Raw genomic sequence first — 21,278 nt, forward strand, 5'->3', positions numbered from 1 at the left:
TACCAAAGAGTACAGCGGCTGTAATTTCAAATTTGTGTTTGCAATATTCCGGAGACATTCCGAGCAGTATGATTTTATTTTTCATGAGAAGTAGAATCAAAGGACATGAAGACCCAGCAGGCTGAGCTCATATGAACCTGGAATGTAGCGGACTACCGTGATGTCGAGAGCTGAGAATGTTCAGCCTCGTTGAGACCATTTCGGGCGGACTATTCCAATCAAGGCTAGTTTGACTGCGCGCAAGGCTCTGCTATCGATAAGGGCTGCGGAGCCTGCGCTTAGAACTTTTTTCAACCGCTCCATTTTGAAACTTGAATTCAACGGTCAGACCTCGCGGGTGGCCAGCGCTGGTGTTAGAGTGCTTGATTGTTGTCCCCGGTCCTGCCCTTCACTTGTACATATCCCTGCATGAGCTAGTTTCGGTGGTCACGTTAACAACTCAACATAATGTCGGCGACTGCGACGCAGACCAGCACAAAATGGTCGGTAGAGTACGACACCGTTCGCCGGCATAAGCTTTTCAGAAACGCGCCAAAAGATCGCAGTGCCTTTCCAGCTCTCCAAGCCGCAGTCAAGCCACATATCGAGTCCTTCAATGCCCTGTGGGACGAAAACCTCATCGACGCCGGGCTCAAAGATATAGGGACCTATACTGTTGTCGATGGCGACCTACGAAACCCGAGCAGAGCAATTCAACGCAATAAGCTTGACCTGAGAGTCACAGAGGTCATACTAGAGAAACCTACCCTCCCGCCGAGTAACAAGTTCAGCATCGAAGACCGGAACATATACCCTTCGGAATGTCGAGAGCGGCACACAACCTACCGAGGAAGATTAAGAGCCAGGCTACAGTATAGAGTGAATAATGGTGACTGGCAGGAATCTTTACGGGACCTCGGGCAGATGCCAATCATGTTGCGGTCTAACAGGTGTCACCTCGAAAAATTCTCGCCCGCACAGATGGTGCGCCACAAGGAAGAGTCTGAAGAGATGGGCGGCTACTTCATTGTCAATGGGAACGAAAAGCTCATCCGCATGCTGATAGCGACCAGGAGGAATTACCCCATGGCCATTTCGAGACCCGCCTTTGCCGCGAGAGGCCCGACGTTTTCGAAGCTCGCAATCCAGATTCGCTCCGTGCGACCAGATCAGACTTCGCAGACCAATGTCCTCCACTACTTGACAGATGGCAACGTCACTTTCAGATTTTCGTGGCGGAAAAATGAGTATCTGGTTCCAGTAGTCATGATCCTCAAAGCTTTGGTGGATACGAACGACCGCGAGATTGCAGAGGGCATCATCGGCGCGTCGTCCTCTAATAAAACACCCAGCTCCTTTGTCGCGGACCGGACAGAGCTTCTGCTGCGGACGTACAAGGCATACAATCTCAAAACGAGGACACAAACTCTGGCATACCTAGGAGAGAAATTTCGACCTGTTTTAATGCAGCCTATAACGATGTCTGACGAGAAAGTGGGCGAGGAGCTTTTGAGGAAGATTGTCCTACCACATCTCGGCAACGTCGATGTGACTAGCTCCCAAAACAACGACAAGTTCCAGCTGATTCTATTCATGATCCGGAAACTCTATGCCCTCGCTGCAGGCGATTGTGCTCTGGACAATCCCGATGCAGTCTCCAGTCAAGAGGTCCTGCTCGGAGGCTTCCTGTACGGTATGATCTTGAAGGAAAACATCTACGAGTGGCTGGTGGGCATCGGTGCTACGGCTCGAGAATGGCTTAGAGCTAAGGGCGACGCCAAATTCACAGATCCTTCATTTGAGGCCGACTTCCTGCCCAAAATAGTCAGGAGGACGAACGAAAACATTGCAGGGAAGCTGGAATACTTCCTTTCCACGGGAAACCTGGTCAGTCAAACTGGGCTCGATCAGTCTCAGGTATCAGGCTATACAATCATGGCCGAGAAAATCAATTTCTATCGATTCATCAGTCACTTCCGGTGTATACATCGAGGTGCTTTTTTCGCGCAATTGAAAACGACCACTGTACGCAAGCTGTTGCCGGAAAGCTGGGGATTTCTTTGTCCCGTCCACACTCCTGATGGGTCTCCATGCGGCCTTCTGAACCACTTAGCTCACCAGTGTCAAGTTCAAATCAAGCGCATTGATACTTCGGGTATCGAGAAATCAGTCATCCAACTCGGGCTATCTTCTGTGCCCTCAATGACTGTCAATGAGAGTCTGTCCGTCCAACTTGATGGTCGTATATTGGGATATTGCGCGGCAAAAAGGGCAAGAGAAATTGCCCAGCTCCTCCGACATTGGAAGGTGAATGGAGAGCACAACATTCCTAATGAACTAGAAATAGGCCACATTCCTACCTCGAACGGCGGTCTTTATCCTGGCCTGTACCTCTTCACTGACCCATCCCGGATGCTACGACCTGTCAAGTACATTCCCTCAGATAAACTTGACTACATCGGGCCATTTGAACAGCAATACATGAACATTGCTTGTGTGGATGCGGACATTATACCCAGTCTGACCACCCACATTGAGTTCAAGCCCACAAACGTCCTATCAATCCTCGCCAACATGACCCCTTTCTCAGATTTCAACCAGTCGCCTCGAAACATGTACCAATGCCAAATGAGCAAGCAAGCAATGGGGACTCCTTCCTCAAACATGATGTGCAGAACAGACAACAAAGCATATCTGCTTCAGACAGGGCAGACGCCGGTCGTGAGACCCCCGCTATACAACGAGTACGGGCTGGACAACTTTCCCAACGGAATGAACGCCGTCGTGGCGGTCATCTCGTACACGGGCTACGATATGGACGATGCTATGATAATCAACAAGTCTTCTCACGAGCGAGGGTTTGGTGATGGTGTCATCTACAAGACCAAAGTCTACAGACTCAATGAAGATGCCAGGGCAGCTCGATCGAAGACCGAGATCAAGTCACTTTTTGGTTTTGCAGAGGGCGACCCGAATAGAACGGAAGAGACATTCAAAGCGCTTGATCCTGACGGCCTGCCTCCCGTGGGGACAAAAGTTTGCGAGGGATCAATCGTTCTCGCCTACCACAGTGTCATGTTCGATCCGTCGGAAGGGAAGCTCAAGAATCTGGACGGAAATACCATGTACTTCAAATATAAGGATACCGAGGAAGCCTACATTGACCAGATCAGACTGATCGGCTCCGAGACTGGAGACCAGCCTTGTCAGGCGATTAGCATCAAGTATCGGATACCCAGACGACCTATTATCGGCGACAAGTTCTCGTCAAGGCACGGTCAAAAAGGTGTCTGTTCTATGCTGTGGCCGAGCCAAGATATGCCCTACAGTGAATCCGGAATCCAACCAGACGTCATCATCAACCCACACGCTTTTCCGTCTCGAATGACCATCGGCATGTTCGTCGAGTCTCTTGCCGGCAAATCTGGAGCTCTCCACGGCCTCGCTCAAGATTGCACGCCTTTCTCCTTTGACGAGGACAACACTGCAGGCAATTTCTTCGGGGAGCAGCTTCTGTCGGCCGGCTACAACTTCTACGGCAACGAGCCCATGTACAGCGGTATCACGGGCAAGGAGTTCGCTGCCGACATCTACATCGGCGTGGTCTACTACCAAAGGTTGAGGCACATGGTCAGCGACAAGTTCCAAGTGCGCACAACGGGACCTGTGAACGCACTGCATGGCCAGCCCATCAAAGGGAGAGCCAAAGGCGGCGGGATCCGTGTTGGTGAAATGGAGCGTGACTCGTTGATCGCTCACGGTTGCGCATACTTGCTGCAAGATCGACTCATGGACTGCAGCGACAAACAACGGGCTTGGGTATGTCGGAGTTGCGGCAGCTTTTTGAGCACCATGATGGTGCCGAATCAATTCACCATCAAACGCAGAGGGGGCCGCGTCGAGCCGAGCGGCATAGTCAGGTGTCGGGCTTGTGCGAGACCCGCGACTTTCGAGGACAGTAAGATTACCGTGTGGGAGGACGGGGCGGGACGAAAATTTGTCGGCGGCGAGAACACGACGGTCGTCAATGTGCCGGGAGTGCTGAGGTATCTGGATGTTGAGCTCGCCGCGATGGGGGTAAGGACCACGTTTGAAATTGAGGCGTAGTGTCGCAAACGCTACAATGAAGAGAAGTTCTGCGAGCTATTATTACATGGTGACCACTTCCTGCCCAGGGCCAACAACACTCAGGCCATCTTTTTCGGTCTCTTTCTTTTCCGCTACTTTGTCCGGATTGATCAGCCCCAACCGGACCGCAAAATCGCTCCTGCCCACTTCCTCGACCAACTCCTCGGCCATGTCCAACCGTCTGGGATACTTCTTGACACTGCCCTGCGTGACAGTCCTACCGTTCATGACCAGCCCGTCCACGGTAGAATTCTCATACATTAGCGCCAGGTGACTCGCCACCACCGCTCCCAGCAGCATGACTTTCTCGCCGTCCGACGCCCCGGCCAGAGCCACCACGGCGAGATACACAGCCATGTGGGCGATCCAGTCCAGCGCGTCCATCAAGGCCGGGTTGCGCGGGCGGGCCAGCCACGCGCCCGAGGTGACTGCCTTGAGGTCGTCGACCAGGCCACGCATGCGGATCCAGCGGTCCTCGGAGAGCAGAACCAACAAATCACCCGGGACGCCGGGTTCCGGGGCGCCGTGCCATGACGGTGGGGACGTGCGGGCGCGGAGGGAGATGATGGCGAGGATGCGCGAGAGGAGGAGGCAGGACAGAGATGTCATGAGGGCCAGGCTTGGGGGCGGCGTCGTCAGTGTCGAGCTCGTGACGAGTAAGAGCACCGGCATGCTGGAGAGCGAGAACCACGTCCTGGGAGGTCGACCGTGAGAACGACGAGGTGGTGGTGGTGGTGGTGGTGGTGGATGGACGTCGAGAGTCGTCAAATGGCCCGTCCGTCCGATCTTCTGGAGATACATGACCGTAGCATGGTTCTCGACGCGGAAGACGTACTGTTAAACCATCGTATCAAAACCAAATTCTGAGTTAGAACCTGTATGTATCACCATCGTGTCCCATTCCTTCCAATTCCTCACTAGAAATTCCCACAAATTAAAGTCTCGATAACAATATACCGTAGACGAGGCATTTCACTCACTCACTCACTCACTCACTCACTCACTCACTCACTCGTTCCATCCTCCTTTCCTCTCCATACACCCCACCCCACGCCGACCTGGTCCATCCACTGCCTCTGCAGGATACTTCCGCGAATAGTAAAAGACTTCGTTTTAACTTACCCCCGTGGTCATGGCCGCGCAGGCCGGGAACTCGCCCTGATTCAGCGCCGCCGGGTTCAACCCCCTCTGCATGCCCAGGCACAGTCTGCACGCGTCGAGCAATATTCCCAGCACGGACGGTAGCGCTGGCTCAGTGTCGGTGTATGTGCCCAGCGCTGCGGCGGTGTGGATAGGCGGGATCGAGGACGGGGTTGCGAGCAGCAGGATGGGCAGGAGGGAGAGGTCGATGTTGAGAGTCATATTCATCATGTTCATTGGATATATGGGCCTCGTATATAGTCGGTATCGCTCAAGGTGGCCTTGTCGAGGCTTCGTGGCTGTGGAGGTAACACGTTGGATATCCACCAACGATGCGTGGTTAGATGGTTAGGTGGTCCGGGGTTCTGCGTGTCAGTTGGTCTGGAGTGGAATATGATAATGTTTAATACAATGGGCAGAATGCTGGACGGATATCTCAGGAAATTATTTTACATTTATCCAAGGCTGGACACCCACTTCTCAGCCTGATACCGGGATGTGTGTGTGACAGTAAGGCTAGGCGACGGGAACATGGTTGAAGGCGCCTAACTACCTACATATGTTAATGTAATTCGTACTGCTACCCGAGCTTGTAGTCGACCAGTGTCAATCGGTGAACGCTTGAAACCCGTCATGGGAAAGGGCAGGCCTTAGCTATGTAAGTTCTATCCTGCTGTACAGAAGCAGTCAGCTTCGCTTGCTCGTCAGCCTTCGTCACCATGGTTATCCTTGACCGCGTCATCCGCATCGCTGTCCTCGTCCTCGACGCCGACTTCAACATCGTTGCCCAACAGAGCATCGCCACTCTTCGTCTTCCCTCCCTCAACCGCCCCAACCAGCGGCTTTGTCCTGGTCGCTTCGATGCCGCCCGAGGTCACAAACAAGAAAGTCTCACTCGGGAAGTTGTCGACGTGGTTGAAGAAATTGCCAAAGACGTTGTCCTTCTCCTCATCCCGGTACATGCGCTCATAGATTTGTTCTTGCTTGAACTTGTCCATCTCCTCCTTGTATTTGTCAAAGTCGATGGCTTCTTTGCCGAAGGCGTCTTTCGCGCGCTTGTTGTAGGATTCGAACACCGGCCGTTCGAGCAGAAGACCAAGGCTGGGAGCCTTGGGGATGGACAATCTGTCAGGACCCATGCTTTCCACCAGTCGTTTGGGATCACATCCGCAACGCACCACGAGCGCAGCCATCCCAACCATCTTGCGGATCTGGTGCATCATGAAACTCTGCCCGTGGACCTTCATGCTCAGCCACTCCGTGCCGTTGATCAGGATAGGCTTCCTATTGACAAGGAAGGATTTGATCACTCGCTTCGCGCTAGGGTCCTTGAAGCTCTTCTGGATCGTGTAATTGTGATAGTTGCGAGTGCCGACGAACAGATTGAGCGCCTCTTGGATTCGGTCGAGACGTTCAGGGGGGATGCGGTAGGCCCGTTTGGCGGCAATATAGGCTTGCCGGATGCGTTTCATAGCTTCGTCGAGGATGCGCGATCGGAATGATTTGGGTTGATCTGTTGAGTCTTCTGCCACGGAGGCGGGCTCCACGTTATTGCTGTCCACGCGAGCCTTGTCTTGCGATTCTCCATCTTTGTTTCCGGCTTCCTGCGAGGCCTCTGGTTTGGAAATCTCACGTTCAACCTCCACAACCGTGGAACTCGGATGGTGTGCACCACCATCCCCGTCATCCTCTGGACCTTCTAATTTCAGCCACAGTGCCTTCTCCAGGATAGCACGAATATCTTCGTCATATTCCGCCAAAATCGGCTTGATCATCTCTTCGTCCACCTTCTCCCAGTACCCTGTTACTTCTTCTTGTCTCTTTCTGTACCCATCCACATCGTCCTTTTTCTCCGCCCACTTCTCGCAGTTTCTCCCCAGAAAACTACTAGGGTGTGGTGGTAGAAAGCTATGTGTAGGCATCAGGTATTCATATATGCGCGAGTCAACCAATTGATAGGCACTGAAACTGTTATTTGTCCGTTCGTAGCCCCAAACCCGAATCTGGGGGGTCAGGTTGTCGTTGATCTTCTGCACTATATCCTCGTCTTCGACGATCAATTTCAGGGATATCACATTGCCAGCGGCGTGCACACCCTTGTCTGTCCGAGCGCATCGCACAAAGGAAGATTTCTTGGGATCGTCAGCGTTGTTCTTGGAGATGGCACCCGCCGCGACAAAGGCTTGGAAGAGGTCTCCTTCGATTGTTTTCTGGTCATGCGCTCTGGTTCCACGGAGGTCAGTGTCTCAGCCCCAAAACAGTCACACGGGAAACCCTACAGCTGCATCCCCTTATAACCGGTACCAGCATATCCAATGAGCACAGCAACCTTCTTTTTGGGTCTTCTCTCCTCGGCCGCGAGCACTTCATCGCTGAATTTTGTCGCGTAGATGGGCAGTTCGTCCTTGCCTTGGTCGATCCGTTGACGTTTGGCAGCTTGCTCATCCTCGTTCCGTTGCCTTTTGTCTACTTTTGTCTTACTTAGCAAGTCAGTCTTGAAGATCCCCAAGAAAGTGTGAGGGCGATCGAGGCAAATCCATCACGGACCGCCGCGGTGAGTTACGTTCCCGGGAGAAAGACAAGACTTACGCCCACTCCTTCCTCCCCATATCCCTCTTCTTGCCCTGACGACCTCCTCGACCACCTCTGGCTCCTCGCCCTGCAGTAGCATTCTGATTCGAACGTCTTGCATCTGGACCACCGCGTCCTGGTTCACGAACTTGCGCTGCTCCACCTTTGGGAGAGGTTGGAGTCCTCGACTCCGCGCTGATACTGGGGTGGGAGGGACCTTGGGGCGCGCCTGGCGCGGGGGCCTTCGAAATGCCAGTCTCCATGTTGGTGACTTGTAGAACATGGAAAAAGGAGACAGGGATTCAGCATCAGTCTCGGTCTCGGCTGCACCTATTTTGAAATTTCTTAGGTGCGCTCTCCAACTGCGACTCGATTTGCGCTTTCCCCGCAAAAAGCATGTACGGTGAAGCAAAATGCGGCCAGATGCAGCCAGGAAAGGAGTCCCGGCGCATGCATTGCTCTACTTCTTGCCACCGCTCGGGGTGATCCATCTATTGATGTAGATCATGCTATCCGCCGTCTATATGCCCTTACTGCCATTTTCAATGGTCATCCACTCTGTCTTTAGCTCTAGTAAGCTGCTCCATTGGTGGTGGCTCCAGCCATGGGCTTCACTTCCACCTCAACCGGCTCGTCGCCTATACCTCTCTTTTTCGCCTCCTCCAGAATCGCAACCGTCGCGGTGGCTCCTATCCTCGTGACGCCAATGGACATGACATAGAGCAAATCATCCAACGTGCGAACTCCCCCTGCTGCTTTGATCTGGATTCCCGATTTGGAGTGCTTTCTCATGAGCTTCAGGTGAGGTACCGTGGCGCCCTTGTACGTGTACATGCCATTGGGCTGCTTGACAAATCCATAGCCGGTCGATGTTTTGACGAAGGCAACATCAAGCTCTGAACAGATCGCACATAGCTTGATGATGTGCTCATCCTGCAGAAAATCGTTCTCGAAGATGACCTTCAGAATCGCCCCTTGGTTCCGCACTGCAGTGTTGATTGCTCCGATTTCCCTAGTGACGTAGTCCCAGTCGCCTGAGAGCACTTTGCCAATATTGACCACCATATCGATCTCTGCGCCCCCTGCCTCAGCGGCCTTCTGTGCTTCAAAGACCTTTACTTCGATAGTGCTGTTGCCGGCGGGGAAGCCAATGACCGGACAGACCGCAACGCCTGATCCGTCGAGGGCTTTCTTTGCTTGCGCGATTGCATACGGCTTGACGCAAGCCGTGGCTGTCTGGTACTTCTTCGCAATTTCCAGTCCGGCCTGGATTTCCTGGTCCGTCATGGTCGGATGTAAAAGGGAGTGATCAATCATTTTGGCTATCTGTGACAGAGTCACTTTGATCGTTTTCGGTTCTGACATGGTGTTGAAACGGTAGGATGAATGAATAGACAATCTGGCGCCACAATGATCAAAGCCAACAGAATTCCTCTCGTCACCGATTTCGAGGTTGATGCTTTTGCTCTGGTCGACAAAAGTCCAAGTCGCATTTTAATAGTTGGAGTCGAGGTGAATGGGGAGGTTTCCGCATCTGGAGAACCCGACCCATTTTGGGAACCTGCGGACCGGTTCCTCGTTGTTGGAATAGCGCATGCTACGCGGCTCAAGACATGACAAAAGAGTGTCCTGTGTCTATTCAGATGTTGTATCTTTTGAGAGACGCTGCAACAATTCTACGTCCCACAGCTTTGATGTAAAGCCATATATCTTAGACAGGCCAAGGGTAGTTGCCCTGACCCACTGCGGCATGCAGGCACTATCCTGAGTCAACACGATTCGCTGACGAGGGCCGGATTTGGTAAGTGTTGATTACCCTCTTAGGTAGACATCAGAATGCCGTCTAATTTCTCATTCAAATGTCTTATGAGCAAAGCAAAGCTGGTGAGGGGAGTGGGCGAAGGGGGATCGCAAGGACGAAAGCTCGCTGTCGATGACCAAAAATTGGTTAAGTCATGCCGTTTTTCCGAAATACAAAACGCTCGGGGCTCCTACGCCCAGCGACGCCTTGCGACACCTTTTGCGAAGTAATCATAACTCGGTATACACCGGCGAGGGACAGACTCCACGGAGAAGCTTAAGACAAGACGACCTGGACGGTTGGCTATTCGCTCTGAATAGCCAGAAATGGCATGGTGCGCACAACATATAATGCCTTTTTAGGAAGCATCCTCTCGCCGCTGCAATAGCGGTGACGTGCCTATCTTTGTCACTGGGCAGAAAATCCCCAGCCAGACACAAGAGAAACCCCAGTGTTCACCGAGCGTTTACGGGGCAACGTCGATCAAAAGACCCTTCCCTTTACTTTGACGCAGTCTCTCTCACTCATCACTTCTCTCCATCATCTGTAACTATTTAGGCCAGAGCCGCTTGCAATTCGAAAGGCAATAGTGGCTACACATCGTGTGATAGATATATCACTGCGCTCACGCCCTTTCCCGCACCCTGCTCTTCCTCGCATGTTCCACATTTGATTGCAGTTCTGGCCCAATATCCAAGGTGACAAAAAGGAACTCAAGTCTTCTCAGAATACCTTAGATCAAAGCAATAAGATATCGACCGGATCCCATCTCAAAATGACATATACCGTGTCCGAGATAACAGACCTGCGCATCTATCCCATCAAGTCATGTCGAGGGATCTCTCTGAAGTCGGCACGGTTAACAAGACAGGGATTAGAGCTGGATAGACGCTGGATGGTGAGTTTGGTGTTTCGGCCAGAATCTTCTCTCTCAGTCCAAGCAATGCAGTATACCCAGATTCGTTCCGTTTCCTCCACCGCGATAGCTGACCATGCATGGGGAGTTGTTTAGTTCATTGACAGCAGCAACAAGTTCATCACCATTCGTACAAAACCTCAAATGACTTTGATCAACACCGCCATTGATCACGATTCCGACAACTTGGTCATAACCATAGGCAATGACACGGACAAGCAAGTTAGGGTGCCCATTCACCCTAGTCAGGAGTGGCTCAGTGAAAACACCAAAGAAGTTTCGGTCGATATCTGGGAGTATATCACCGATGCCTATGCTTACACGAATGGCGAGATGCTGGCTCTTTTCAAAGACTTTTTCGGAGAAGAAGTTCGGCTGGTGATGAAGGGTCCCGAGCTAAGGATATGCGCCGGTAATGGCTCCCCTGAGCGACTGGGACGTACGGAAAGCGTCAACTTCCCGGACGTACTTCCCATTCAGATTGCCTCTGAATCATCCCTTGCCGAATTGAACTCCAGATTGAAAGAGAAAGGCAAGAGCGCAATCACCATTGAGCGGTTCCGGCCAAATATCATAATCAAAGGGGGAGAGCCTTGGTCTGAAGATTCATGGAAGAAAGTGCGCATCAACGGCGACTCTTCGTACTGGACTACGCTCACCGGCGGCAACTTGCATGCAATTGATGTTGATGTGGTGGCGAGATGTGCTCGCTGCACAGTGCCCAATGTCGATCCCGATACCGCAGAGAAGGACGCCCACCAGCCTTGGGATCTGTTAGTCAGTTACCGCAGGGTTGATGAAGGCATCAAGTTCAAACCCTGTTTTGGAATGTTGTGCTGCCCAAGGAACGAAGGAAGCGTCGAAGTAGGAATGCGATTCGAGGTCATGGAAGTTACCGATGCGCACAGATATGTCAAAGGGTTTTAGGTCGTCATGGTGACGGATTGCAAGGAGATGCTTGTGTCCAGTGTCCAGGGGAGTTATGTTATGGGTCTTTGACTTTGTCCAGGGGCTGTATATTTTCTGCAGTGATTTGATCTAATGCTGTCGGGACAGCTTTCTAGTGGGTGTTATAAGCAGCGCCAACGGGTTTGAATTGTTCAGTCAGCGATTCTTGTCCTACCCTGAAAGATTTTGGTCCAGATAGCTTGAAGCCTGGTCAAGCCAATTGTCTTTGAAGAAGTAGCTTCTGGTTCGATCGAGTTTGCCCCCCGCGCCGTAAGGCAAAGTGCTTGTTTGACTGTCGATAGATCTATGGCTTCGTTGCACTCCAGAAGTCGTTGGTTCCTGGTTGTTTCTACCGCTCCCTTATCGTTGTATCATATTTTGCATCGGAGCCGAAGTCCGGTTGATGGTCTTCGGCTGCAACATCTTGTTGCATCAGCATGACTTCCACATCAGGCGAACAGGAGCTCCGGGTGTGACAGCATGCTGCATGATAGCTTTGTGAATTGATGGCTCAACGGTTGGTCTGGGTGGCAGCTTGCGTTGGCCCGAGCTCAAGCTTGTCCGGGGCCACAGAGCAGCTTGTAGCGAGTTAAAGCAGGCTTGAATTCAATGCTGCGAGGATTGGCGGTAATGCACATGCTAGTGGACGGCTGGAGCCCTCTTTTACGTTGCCATCAGCATCGATCATCGATCCCAAGCTACCAGAACAGGTGAAGATAGCCCCCAGGTAGAGCTACCTTGGATGAGGTGATTGAGGGGTCCCATAGCTCTTAGCAAGGTCATGATTGGCGTAAGTACCTGACTAGGTACCAAGCAGAAGGAACCAGTAGGAAGAAAAGTGAATGCAATGGATTGTCATCGATCAGAAGCTGTGCTGGCAGCTATGGGTGGTGTGAGGGAGATGGTGGTTGATTGGGCGCCGTAATTGTCGTTCCTGGGTGTAAGGGAATCGGAAGCCCGGGTCCAGAGTGGCAGCGATGTCTGACACTGATCGAGAGCTTTGGTTGTCTAAGCGGTGGACCTGTATGCTTGCTGTCTGACAGTCATGGATTTGGCGTGGTTCGGGTGCAAAGGTTAACGGGCGTTGGCGCTTGGAACAGCTGCAGCTTGCTGAGCTTAGGGAGGGGAACCTCCGGAGGATGAGGGAAGCTGCCACTGCCAATTAAAGGCCCCAAACCAACCAGGGCAAGCTCCTACCCCCAGAGCTTAGGGTAACAAGGAAGGCTCACCCCTCAATCCAAGCTCAAAGCTCTTTTTTCTTTCTTCGATCCATCCCACCAACTCTCGACAGTCCAAAATACCCTCTCCTCTCATCAGACCGACGTCCTCTCCATCTCTCCTGCTCGTCTCCTTGCACACGCGTCGAAAGGCCAGCAGTTGACTCTGTTGTGTTGTGCGCCCTCTCAACCCTATTCTTTCCGACGAGCAAATCATGTGAAGGAGGACCCATCATTACGTCGGTTCCCTTCAAGCTCAAAACCAGCCAAGCTTGTTGTGGACTGCCCGATCAATGCCGCCGACCTTCGTCCTTTTCTCCTAAAACTCGCTCCTGCGGTTAGGGTCAGCGCTGAGAGGCCATGCCGCCCAAACCCGCCCTCACCAGCTCTTTTCTCGTGTCGACAGATGCAGAAAATGAGGTTGTGTGTCCGCTCACAAACCAAGATGGCTCGCAGTGCAGAAAACGATGCATTGGGGTGCGCTCCTCCTGACCCAATTCTGCGCGTCGCAACCCGCTGACCCCGATATTTACAGGAAAAACGCTACCGGTCGATGCAAGAACACATTCGACGCGCCCACCCAGATCATTATATCCCCAAATTGCCTGCTACGGAGGAGAGTTTCCAGTTGATGATCAGCACTCCTCCCTCGCAACGCCCACACGTCCAACCAACTGGCTCTTGTACGTTGGCTATATGATCCCCTTCTTCCTCATACTGAGAAAAATGCAGCGGGTGCCAGTGGACTGTTTGAACAAGCCGGCGCAGGGGTGATGACTACGCAACCCCCTGGGGCTGCCAATGCTGCTGTTGCTCTGACACAACTCCATCATTGGGACTCGGATTTTGTAAGTATCACTGGGGCAAAAGACTACAGCCACAGCCAGAACTGTGCTTATTCGCACACCAGGATGTTTTTCCAGAGTCAGACTACAAACGCGAGACGTCGGGTCTCGAACTGCCCTCGTTACGCGCTCAATTTCATGAAGATACCCTGCCACCATTCCAGCCTGCTCGCCCGCGCGAGCTATTACCATCTATTCTACAGTCTCCGGGTAGCCGGTATTCTTCCTTACCACCCATCCAGCGACGCGGCGAGAGACTTCCGCGACCCCGAAAGCCGTCAATGGGGCAAAATGCGCGCAAGGGCAAGCACGAACGCGGAAAATCTAGGGAATTTTCGGCCAAGGATTTCTCCCGACGGCTGAGCGTCGAAGGCCGAAAAGCGATGTCTGCCGAACCGCCCACTGCGGCCTGGGTTCAAGGCAAGAGATGGGAAGATCTGATCGAGGCTGCTACGAGTGCTACTGAGGCTGATGATGATCGTGATCTCACTCCCGTAAGTCAGACGACATTTTTCGATTGTCCTCTGTTTACTTGCTGCTGCCAAGAGATCGAAATTCTGTAGAGGAACCCCCCGGAGGATGGCCCCCCAGAAAGGGTATATTTGTCTTGTACTATTTTACTGTCACTACTATTGCCAAAAACAACAAAAACGAAACGAACGACTGTCATGTCTTGCTATACCCGCACGAAAGGCAAAAAGAAAGGATCAAATGCGAGCGACAGAGGACCGTTGCCGGGCAAGAGGAATCTCGTCCCTGTGTGTCAGTCGATGGTTTTTGAACAGTTGGCGGTCCCGGAAAGATCACGATTGATGTGTTTTTCAGGACCACGACTTCAATTACGGACCGACTGGTTGGGAAGGAGATGACGAAATGCCTGGGGGACGGACTCTCTGGAGCGAGCGGAAGAATAAAAAACACAGCATTGGTTTTTTATTTTCCTCGGTCAGGCCACATGCGGGTGATGAAACCATCTTTTTTCTGTGGCGGTCGGGCCAGGCGACTGAGACGAGCCAAAGCCAGGGGGGTTCTGTCACCGAAAAGTTTATGCACCCTCAGTTAATTATCTCTAATGTGTACACCAACCTCCTCATTTTCTTTTTCTTGTTCGCGTTAGACTATCGATAATCAACCTTGCTAACATGCCCTTGGCATTCACTTACAGATGCCGCAGTCGCCAAACTTTCCGCCCTCTACCACTGCTGCCGCCACCGCTGCTGGCACGGGCACCGCGCCCACCACCACCACCACCGCGCGTAGATTGTCCGCCGCGGACAGCATATCGACCAGTGGGGATATCAACAAGCGTTCATCGCTGCCCCCGGGCTTCCGTCCCTTTGGTCATCACCTGCACCACCAACCTGGGCAATACAATGCCTCTCCGCTGCAGCGTACCCTGACTCCACCGCCACCAGATGTCCTGGGACCCAATGATCCGGAGCCATTCCCTTCGGTCGAGTCCTTAGAGAGCGCGGGATCCGGTCAGAATTTCCACATTTCAGGTTCCGGTCTCCCTACGTCGGCATCATCCAACGATAACACTAGCCCCTTGCAGCACCATTCACATCCTTACCAGCACTCCCAATCATCCTCATTCGGCAGCAAATCGGATGTATTGGAGATCTATTGTGCATCATGCAGTCGACCGTGGCTACTGAAAAATGCCTTTGCATGCACCGAGTGTATCTGTGGCGTCTGCAGCGACTGTGTTGGCCAGATCATCAGCAGTCCCGTGGTCACAGTCCAACCAGGTCTCGCACCGATGCGCCGCGGATGCCCCCGCTGCGGAGTCATGGGCGGGCGCTGGAAGAGGTTCAACATTGACATTCGCTGATGATAACATTCGCAGTAAGAAGTCTCAAACTAGAATTTCTAGGGCGGCCGTATTGTGTGGGAGGAGGGGAAGGCGGGAGGGGATCACCCCCTGCCCTGGCCCCCCTACCCACCTCCCGAACAAGAAGCAGGGAAAAAACGCGCGCCCAGGAACGACCCCCTCAAGAGTCAAGCGAGCGTGACTGAGACATATGATCCTGTCAGCCGTGAAATTACCGCAGACTCCGCCCAGCGCCGAGCCAACCGGACGCGACAGGGGAAAAGGAGAAATTACTCCCTCGCGGAGCAGACCGGCGAGGAGGTACAATATTAGACTCGACAAAAGTAGTCACAGTAGAAGACGCTCCCAGGTGTGTAGGAGGACGACCAACAACACGGGCAGAAAGTATAAGCGACGAGTTCCTAGTCCAGCAACACGAACTCCCCCCGCCAGTTGAAGGATAGTCGCCGCCGGGATAGCGCAGATTGAGAGGGAGGAGATACACAGGGATATCGCTGGGGCGGTCCAGGAAGGGCTTGAGTGGTGTCCAATCGCTTCCACACGCATTCGGTTTGCGCAATGTCAAAAAACGTGCGGGATGCCGAGGAGATCCAGGGGCCCAGATTGGACGGGAAGGCCGTCGGCAGGCCAGCTAGTCCCAAGTATCCCTCCCTCCCTTACTCGGTCCTCCTAGGCCACTGCCTCGCACAGGGCGGGAATGGGGCCTGGCGCAGCTAGGCGCGGCACCGCAGGCCAGAAAAACTTGATAGTGGCCCTCCACTCGAACGCCACAAAATGGCCGTCTCTGACCTCATCAAGAACGGACTCATGACGATCAGCATTTTGTTGCGGAGGCCTGTCCATGCTTCCGACGAGTAGTAGCAGTTGCAAACTCTGACCGAGACAAGTCTTTCCCAGAGGAAAATCGAAGCGAGCACTAACTTCTGGGGGGGAGGGATCTCTAGGGCAGTCCGCAGCCTGCTTGCAGGATATCGGGGCCTTGGCTGGCAAGCCGTGTGGCTAGTTACGTTATGCATATTCAGCAGCTGACACAGATAACAGGCTGGGACACAAACAGCAAAAGGAAAGGCCATGCAGAAGGCCATCTTCCCGCAGGAGCATCACATCCCACCACTACTCGCATGCACGAGCCGACCTGAGTGAGAAGTGGCTGAAAAGGAGGGTGTGGGTGCGAATGCCAAATGGGCCCAAGGTGGACACTCTCCTGTCCCCGGCTCCCATGTCCGCCCCCCTCCTTGCGTCCGCGCATTTCCATTGGATTTCATTCCTCCTTGAGTCCCCAAGCAAGCAGATGCCCGAGGGCCATCAAACGCCCCATGCGACGCCGCCTCCTCCCTACACGATGGGTTCTGAGGCAATAATTCGCTCATAGCAGGGCCAGGGAAAGATTGGGGAGAATCAGAACGAACAACAAGAGCGAGCGGTGGCCAACCCAGACACATGGCGCACATGGCACACATGACTGCTTCTTGTCCTCGGGAGAGTTCTGGGTTGTCAATGTGTGCGGGAGCAAAGGGCCAAAGGAGCCGTGGATCCCAAGAAAAATACGAGTACGGGGAACTCTGACGCGGGTCTAGAGTGAACTGCATACATCCAGATTTGTTCACGGGTGTTGTTTATTTCTCTTTGTTTGGCTTGATTGCTCCATTCTGGTCCAGCCTTTTCTTCGGGGTAGACGTTGCTGTGCTTCAACGACAAAGACTGCAGTTCACCGTGATATACTCCAGCAGATGATCGACACTATCCCGTCTCACCACAAGAAACTAATGTTCACACACAATGTGACCTCTAGAAGACTTCTGATTGTTTGTTTCGTTTGTGTTGAAAGCCACAACCCTGCACCAAGGGACCCTCCACAAATCGCCTAGATTGTCATAATATAGACAATTCCCCAAACACCTTCCGCTCACTCCTTGCAAGTCCCAGCTTTCTACATCTTTTTGGGGCTGACAACTTGACTGCACTTCAAGCCGCAAATTTCAGCCCAGGATGCGCCCATTAATAGCATGATCGTTTATAGTCTTTGGTTGAAATATTCGAGATAGCGTTGTCTGCTTCCCGCATTAATGGACGGTCCCTTTTCTTCCCATCTCGTACTCGACGTACCTATCTTGTGGAGCAGTTCACGCTGAGAGCAAACAACTTGTTCTGTAGATGTTCTTGCGGGGAAATTAGCCGCTGTTTCAAGGCCCATGATATTGCTATTCATTAGTCGTAGTCTATTTATACAGTTTTGATTCGTGCCCCTCGTGCACTGGTGTTCACGGCTGATGATCTCAAGCGTCTCCTCTTTGTACTGGACTTGTATTCTTCATGGAGGTGGTTGGGCTGCGACCTCCCTCAAGCCGATGAACCCTCTCCGCTTTTTCCCCTTCACATTCAAATTTGCACCATGAGCAGGTTAGAGACCCAGCGAACGGACGTCAGAAATGAATGGCACAGTCTGACACAATTAACGACGAGGAGGCTACAGTGTAAGAAACAGCTAATACTCAGTGATAAGCAAAGCGATCCCGCTGATCGAAAGCAGGTATGATAGCCCTTCTCAGTGATGCTAAGCCCATACCTAATGGTTAATCACTTCTGTTTTACTACCCTGTCGTACGCTCTTCTGATCACACCTGTGCCACTTAATTCTGTCGTCGGCCTGCAACGTAGGTATTCTGAACTCGAGCTGCATTGTTGTGATTGCTATACACGGTAGAGTTAGCACAGAAGTATCCCAAATAATGAAGAGTTATATGTACGAGGCAGTTATCATAGTGAATGTAGAAGTTGTGAGCGTCACGTTGCCGGCGCTCATATCGGTCAAAAGTGCACCCGTTCCATGAGGCTGTGGAGCGAGATTCAAGTTCAAGCTGTGCGGGTCGGCATCGGACACAGCCTTCAAGCTCTCCCCAGATTGCTATATCGGACAGCAGCAGCCCAGCGGAAAGGGCAGGTAGGCCGGGCGAGGCTCGAGTCTCCCGCAAAAACAAATTCACGCTAGTAACCAATTCGGCATAAGCGTGAACTCGGATTAACAGTTTATCACTTGCCGTCCGCTCAGTTCGCTCAGTCGCGACTCACCCTCACCAGCTCCCATCTTTCGGAAGCACGGCATCATCTCTTTCTTGCTCCATCGCGCTTGACACAACGATGGCAGGATCAGCTGGTGGTCGCGACCAACCCTCTCACGATCCGACAGGCAACTTCGCCGGGTCTGGTGCCTCGCACTTCGCTTCCTCCTACTACCCTATCGACACCGAGCTGACCAGCATGTCACCCAACTACCCGATGCCTGCCTATGCGCGACCGATGGAAGAGGGGGTAGCTTCAGTGGACAAGATCAACCATGGAGCCATGAACAATAACTTGTCCATGGGTCCGAACGGTGCAGCAGCTTCCCCTGCTACGGACCCAGCGATGGCCCCTCCGCAGACACCAAACCAGCCAACCGTTCCCCCAGGTGGCGCGCGGTCAAGTATCGACGCAGCCTCTGAGGCTCCTCAAGACCCTCAAACTGGTGATAAGAGAAAGCGTTCAAAGGCCTCTCGTGCATGCGACGAATGTCGTAGGAAGAAGGTGCGGTCACAAACCTTTCATAGCAAAGAGCCCAACAATGATTCTTTGGTGCTGACCCACTTTCAGGTTAAATGTGATGCACCAACTGAGGCGGATGGTACTCCAAAGACATGCACAAACTGCCAGAAGGCTGGTGTGAACTGCGAATTCGAGCGCAAGCCGATGAAGCGTGGTCCTAGCAAAGGGTTAGTTGTTTTGATGATGGAGCTTGTCCCGCAACATTGCCGGCGATGGAAGACTAACACGTGACACAGATATATCAGTGCGCTGGCAGAACGAGTTCACGGATTGGAACAAAAGCAGAGGCAGTCACTGGATGCCGGTCCTGTAGGGTTCGCCGAGAGTTTTTCGCCTGATGAGGCAAGTGGTCCAGCTTTTCAACGAGCCTCATCTTTCTCCGCTTCCACCACTGTCAACCCATTTTCCAGAGCCGAATTTCAGCGGGATCGCATTCCAAGCACTGGCGGCTGGGGCATCACTTCGATCGCTCCTAACCTTCGATCGCGTGCCAGTGGAAGTCTCGCCATCGCTCCCAACGAAACGTTTCCAGCTGCGACACCTGAAGAAGAGGCCAACCCGAAGGCTGAATTTCGCGATTCTACCACTTCACTCTCTAGCCAAGCCAACAGCTCTCACCGTGCCAAACGCCCGCGCATCCAGGCACCCAACGAAGACATGTTACCAGTCAGAATGGATCAGCCGTTTCTCGCCAAGTACTATGAGCAGTATCATCCGCTCTTTCCTTTGCTGCCCGATCACGACATTGTCAATGCCGTCGTCAGTGGAGCCGATACCGAGATGCAACATGCATTTGTTGTCGCTGTCGACCTGTTGCCAGACCTGAGAGCCGGAGTCACCCTCAACGGCGCTCACGAGTCCTCTTCCTCCTTGAATCACGACCTCGACCCAGCCATCAGCCGTCCGACTCGCACCCTCACCTCTACGCACTTTGCGGACTACGACAAGTTGCTCGAGTATCTTTGCAGTAGTGTCAACGGGGTGCCAATGACTCATTCGCTGAACACTAGTCTGACATTGGCTTGGGCTCTTGCCTTGATCTCGGTGACCTGTGAGAACGATGCCAAGCATCTTGGAGACGACGGCGTCAAGTCGAAGCTAGAAGTCCTCAACCATAGCCGACTCACCTTGAATCATCTGCGAGCTGGAGCCGTTCGTGGCGGCGATATACCAATCCCGTTCTCCGATCAGCCAGGTTACATCGACACGCTCAACTTAGCCTTGAACTGTGTCCTTCTCTCGAGCAAATACCACTTCTTGAGCCTTGCTCTTCATCCAACCAACGAGATCCACCAACACTACCTCTCAATTCGAAGTGAAGACATTGATCCTAAGGCGCTTACTGTTGAAGCGGCATACATGCAAACCAGCTCAAACCAGGTTGAACTTCTCGCTCAGATTCTCTGGCCTTACGAGGGTACCACTGCAGAAAAACGGTTCTCTCATAAGGCCTTTTTACAGGAGTACTTTAACTCTCACCTTCTCATCTATGCAGGAAGCCTCGGAGACTCTGCGATTGTCAAGCAGTTCCACTGGTTCTTGGAGGTTATGCTTAGCCCATATCAGCCAGTGACGCCCCCATTCCCAACCCCTATTCTCGATGGTGCCGTCAACTTGGCTAGGGTTCTTATTGAAGACGCAAAGGCAACCTCTAGCGCCCCACGGTACAACCCTCTTGACCTTCACACCTGGTCTGTGGCCGCGATCACTCTCAGCGAAATCGTCGCCGATGTGAGTCGTAAGCCGATCGTCGATTATGCACGCAAGCACCTCGCAGACTTGCGTACGGAGCTCCAGAAGAAGTCGGACGCAATGCACAAGCATTATGATTTTGAGTGGTTCTTTGGGGGAAACGTCAAACACTGGACTGACGGTCTCATGTCGATGATCGACTACGTTATGGAAGAACATCCTTCTGCGGTTGATGAGAACAGAAACAGCAGTGCGATCTTGGTCCCCAACTTTGCAGAGATGATGGAGAAAGGATGGTTGCAAACTCTTCTTTACTTTGTGGACAAATGAGCTCGTCTTTGCTCTGTTGAAGAAATGAGGTCTTCTCCGGGCCTTGGAAGAATGAGAGACGTCTCTGACATTCTGCATAGCAGGATGTTTGATGGTTTGTGAATACGGGCTTATGTGCACATACATGTACCATAGTGAGCTGAATTGATCCGCCAAAGCGAGGGCGATGTGTCTCCACCACAACGAGACACCAAACTGAGCAGACAGACGAAGTACGATAGGAGCTGTTTCCATAGGACAGAACCGCTGAAATGAAAAGAGATTGTCTCAAGAAGACAGAGACACTAGCGAGAAG

General features: G+C 52.6%; 7 protein-coding genes across 7 annotated transcripts; 4 read left to right on the forward strand and 3 right to left on the reverse strand.

The window, feature by feature from the left end:
- Positions 1-447: 447 nt before the first annotated feature.
- Positions 448-4,086, forward strand: Z520_04085 (uncharacterized protein; the record flags this gene model as incomplete). Its single annotated transcript, XM_016774595.1, has 1 exon — positions 448-4,086. The coding sequence occupies one exon, from the start codon at positions 448-450 to the stop codon at positions 4,084-4,086; it is 3,639 nt and encodes a 1,212-aa protein (XP_016634522.1).
- Positions 4,087-4,128: 42 nt separating this feature from the next.
- Positions 4,129-5,469, reverse strand: Z520_04086 (uncharacterized protein; the record flags this gene model as incomplete). The annotated part of the gene is made up of 2 exons (XM_016774596.1): positions 4,129-4,941; positions 5,230-5,469. 2 exons carry the CDS (start codon positions 5,467-5,469, stop codon positions 4,129-4,131), a joined length of 1,053 nt encoding a protein of 350 aa, XP_016634523.1.
- Positions 5,470-5,951: 482 nt separating this feature from the next.
- On the reverse strand, positions 5,952-8,081 carry Z520_04087 (uncharacterized protein; the record flags this gene model as incomplete). Its single annotated transcript, XM_016774597.1, has 3 exons — positions 5,952-7,470; positions 7,527-7,727; positions 7,837-8,081. 3 exons carry the CDS (start codon positions 8,079-8,081, stop codon positions 5,952-5,954), a joined length of 1,965 nt encoding a protein of 654 aa, XP_016634524.1.
- A 307-nt stretch (positions 8,082-8,388) lies between these two features.
- Z520_04088 (uncharacterized protein) lies at positions 8,389-9,183 on the reverse strand (the record flags this gene model as incomplete). The annotated part of the gene is made up of 1 exon (XM_016774598.1): positions 8,389-9,183. The coding sequence occupies one exon, from the start codon at positions 9,181-9,183 to the stop codon at positions 8,389-8,391; it is 795 nt and encodes a 264-aa protein (XP_016634525.1).
- A 1,211-nt stretch (positions 9,184-10,394) lies between these two features.
- Positions 10,395-11,462, forward strand: Z520_04089 (uncharacterized protein; the record flags this gene model as incomplete). The annotated part of the gene is made up of 2 exons (XM_016774599.1): positions 10,395-10,517; positions 10,632-11,462. The coding sequence occupies 2 exons, from the start codon at positions 10,395-10,397 to the stop codon at positions 11,460-11,462; spliced, it is 954 nt and encodes a 317-aa protein (XP_016634526.1).
- A 1,598-nt stretch (positions 11,463-13,060) lies between these two features.
- Positions 13,061-15,379, forward strand: Z520_04090 (uncharacterized protein; the record flags this gene model as incomplete). The annotated part of the gene is made up of 5 exons (XM_016774600.1): positions 13,061-13,177; positions 13,236-13,383; positions 13,433-13,548; positions 13,611-14,039; positions 14,711-15,379. 5 exons carry the CDS (start codon positions 13,061-13,063, stop codon positions 15,377-15,379), a joined length of 1,479 nt encoding a protein of 492 aa, XP_016634527.1.
- A 3,138-nt stretch (positions 15,380-18,517) lies between these two features.
- Positions 18,518-20,983, forward strand: Z520_04091 (uncharacterized protein; the record flags this gene model as incomplete). The annotated part of the gene is made up of 3 exons (XM_016774601.1): positions 18,518-18,943; positions 19,010-19,128; positions 19,198-20,983. 3 exons carry the CDS (start codon positions 18,518-18,520, stop codon positions 20,981-20,983), a joined length of 2,331 nt encoding a protein of 776 aa, XP_016634528.1.
- Between the last annotated feature and the right edge of the window lie 295 nt (positions 20,984-21,278).

Source organism: Fonsecaea multimorphosa, assembly GCF_000836435.1.
Source record: "Fonsecaea multimorphosa CBS 102226 unplaced genomic scaffold supercont1.6, whole genome shotgun sequence".
NCBI lineage: Eukaryota > Fungi > Ascomycota > Eurotiomycetes > Chaetothyriales > Herpotrichiellaceae > Fonsecaea > Fonsecaea multimorphosa.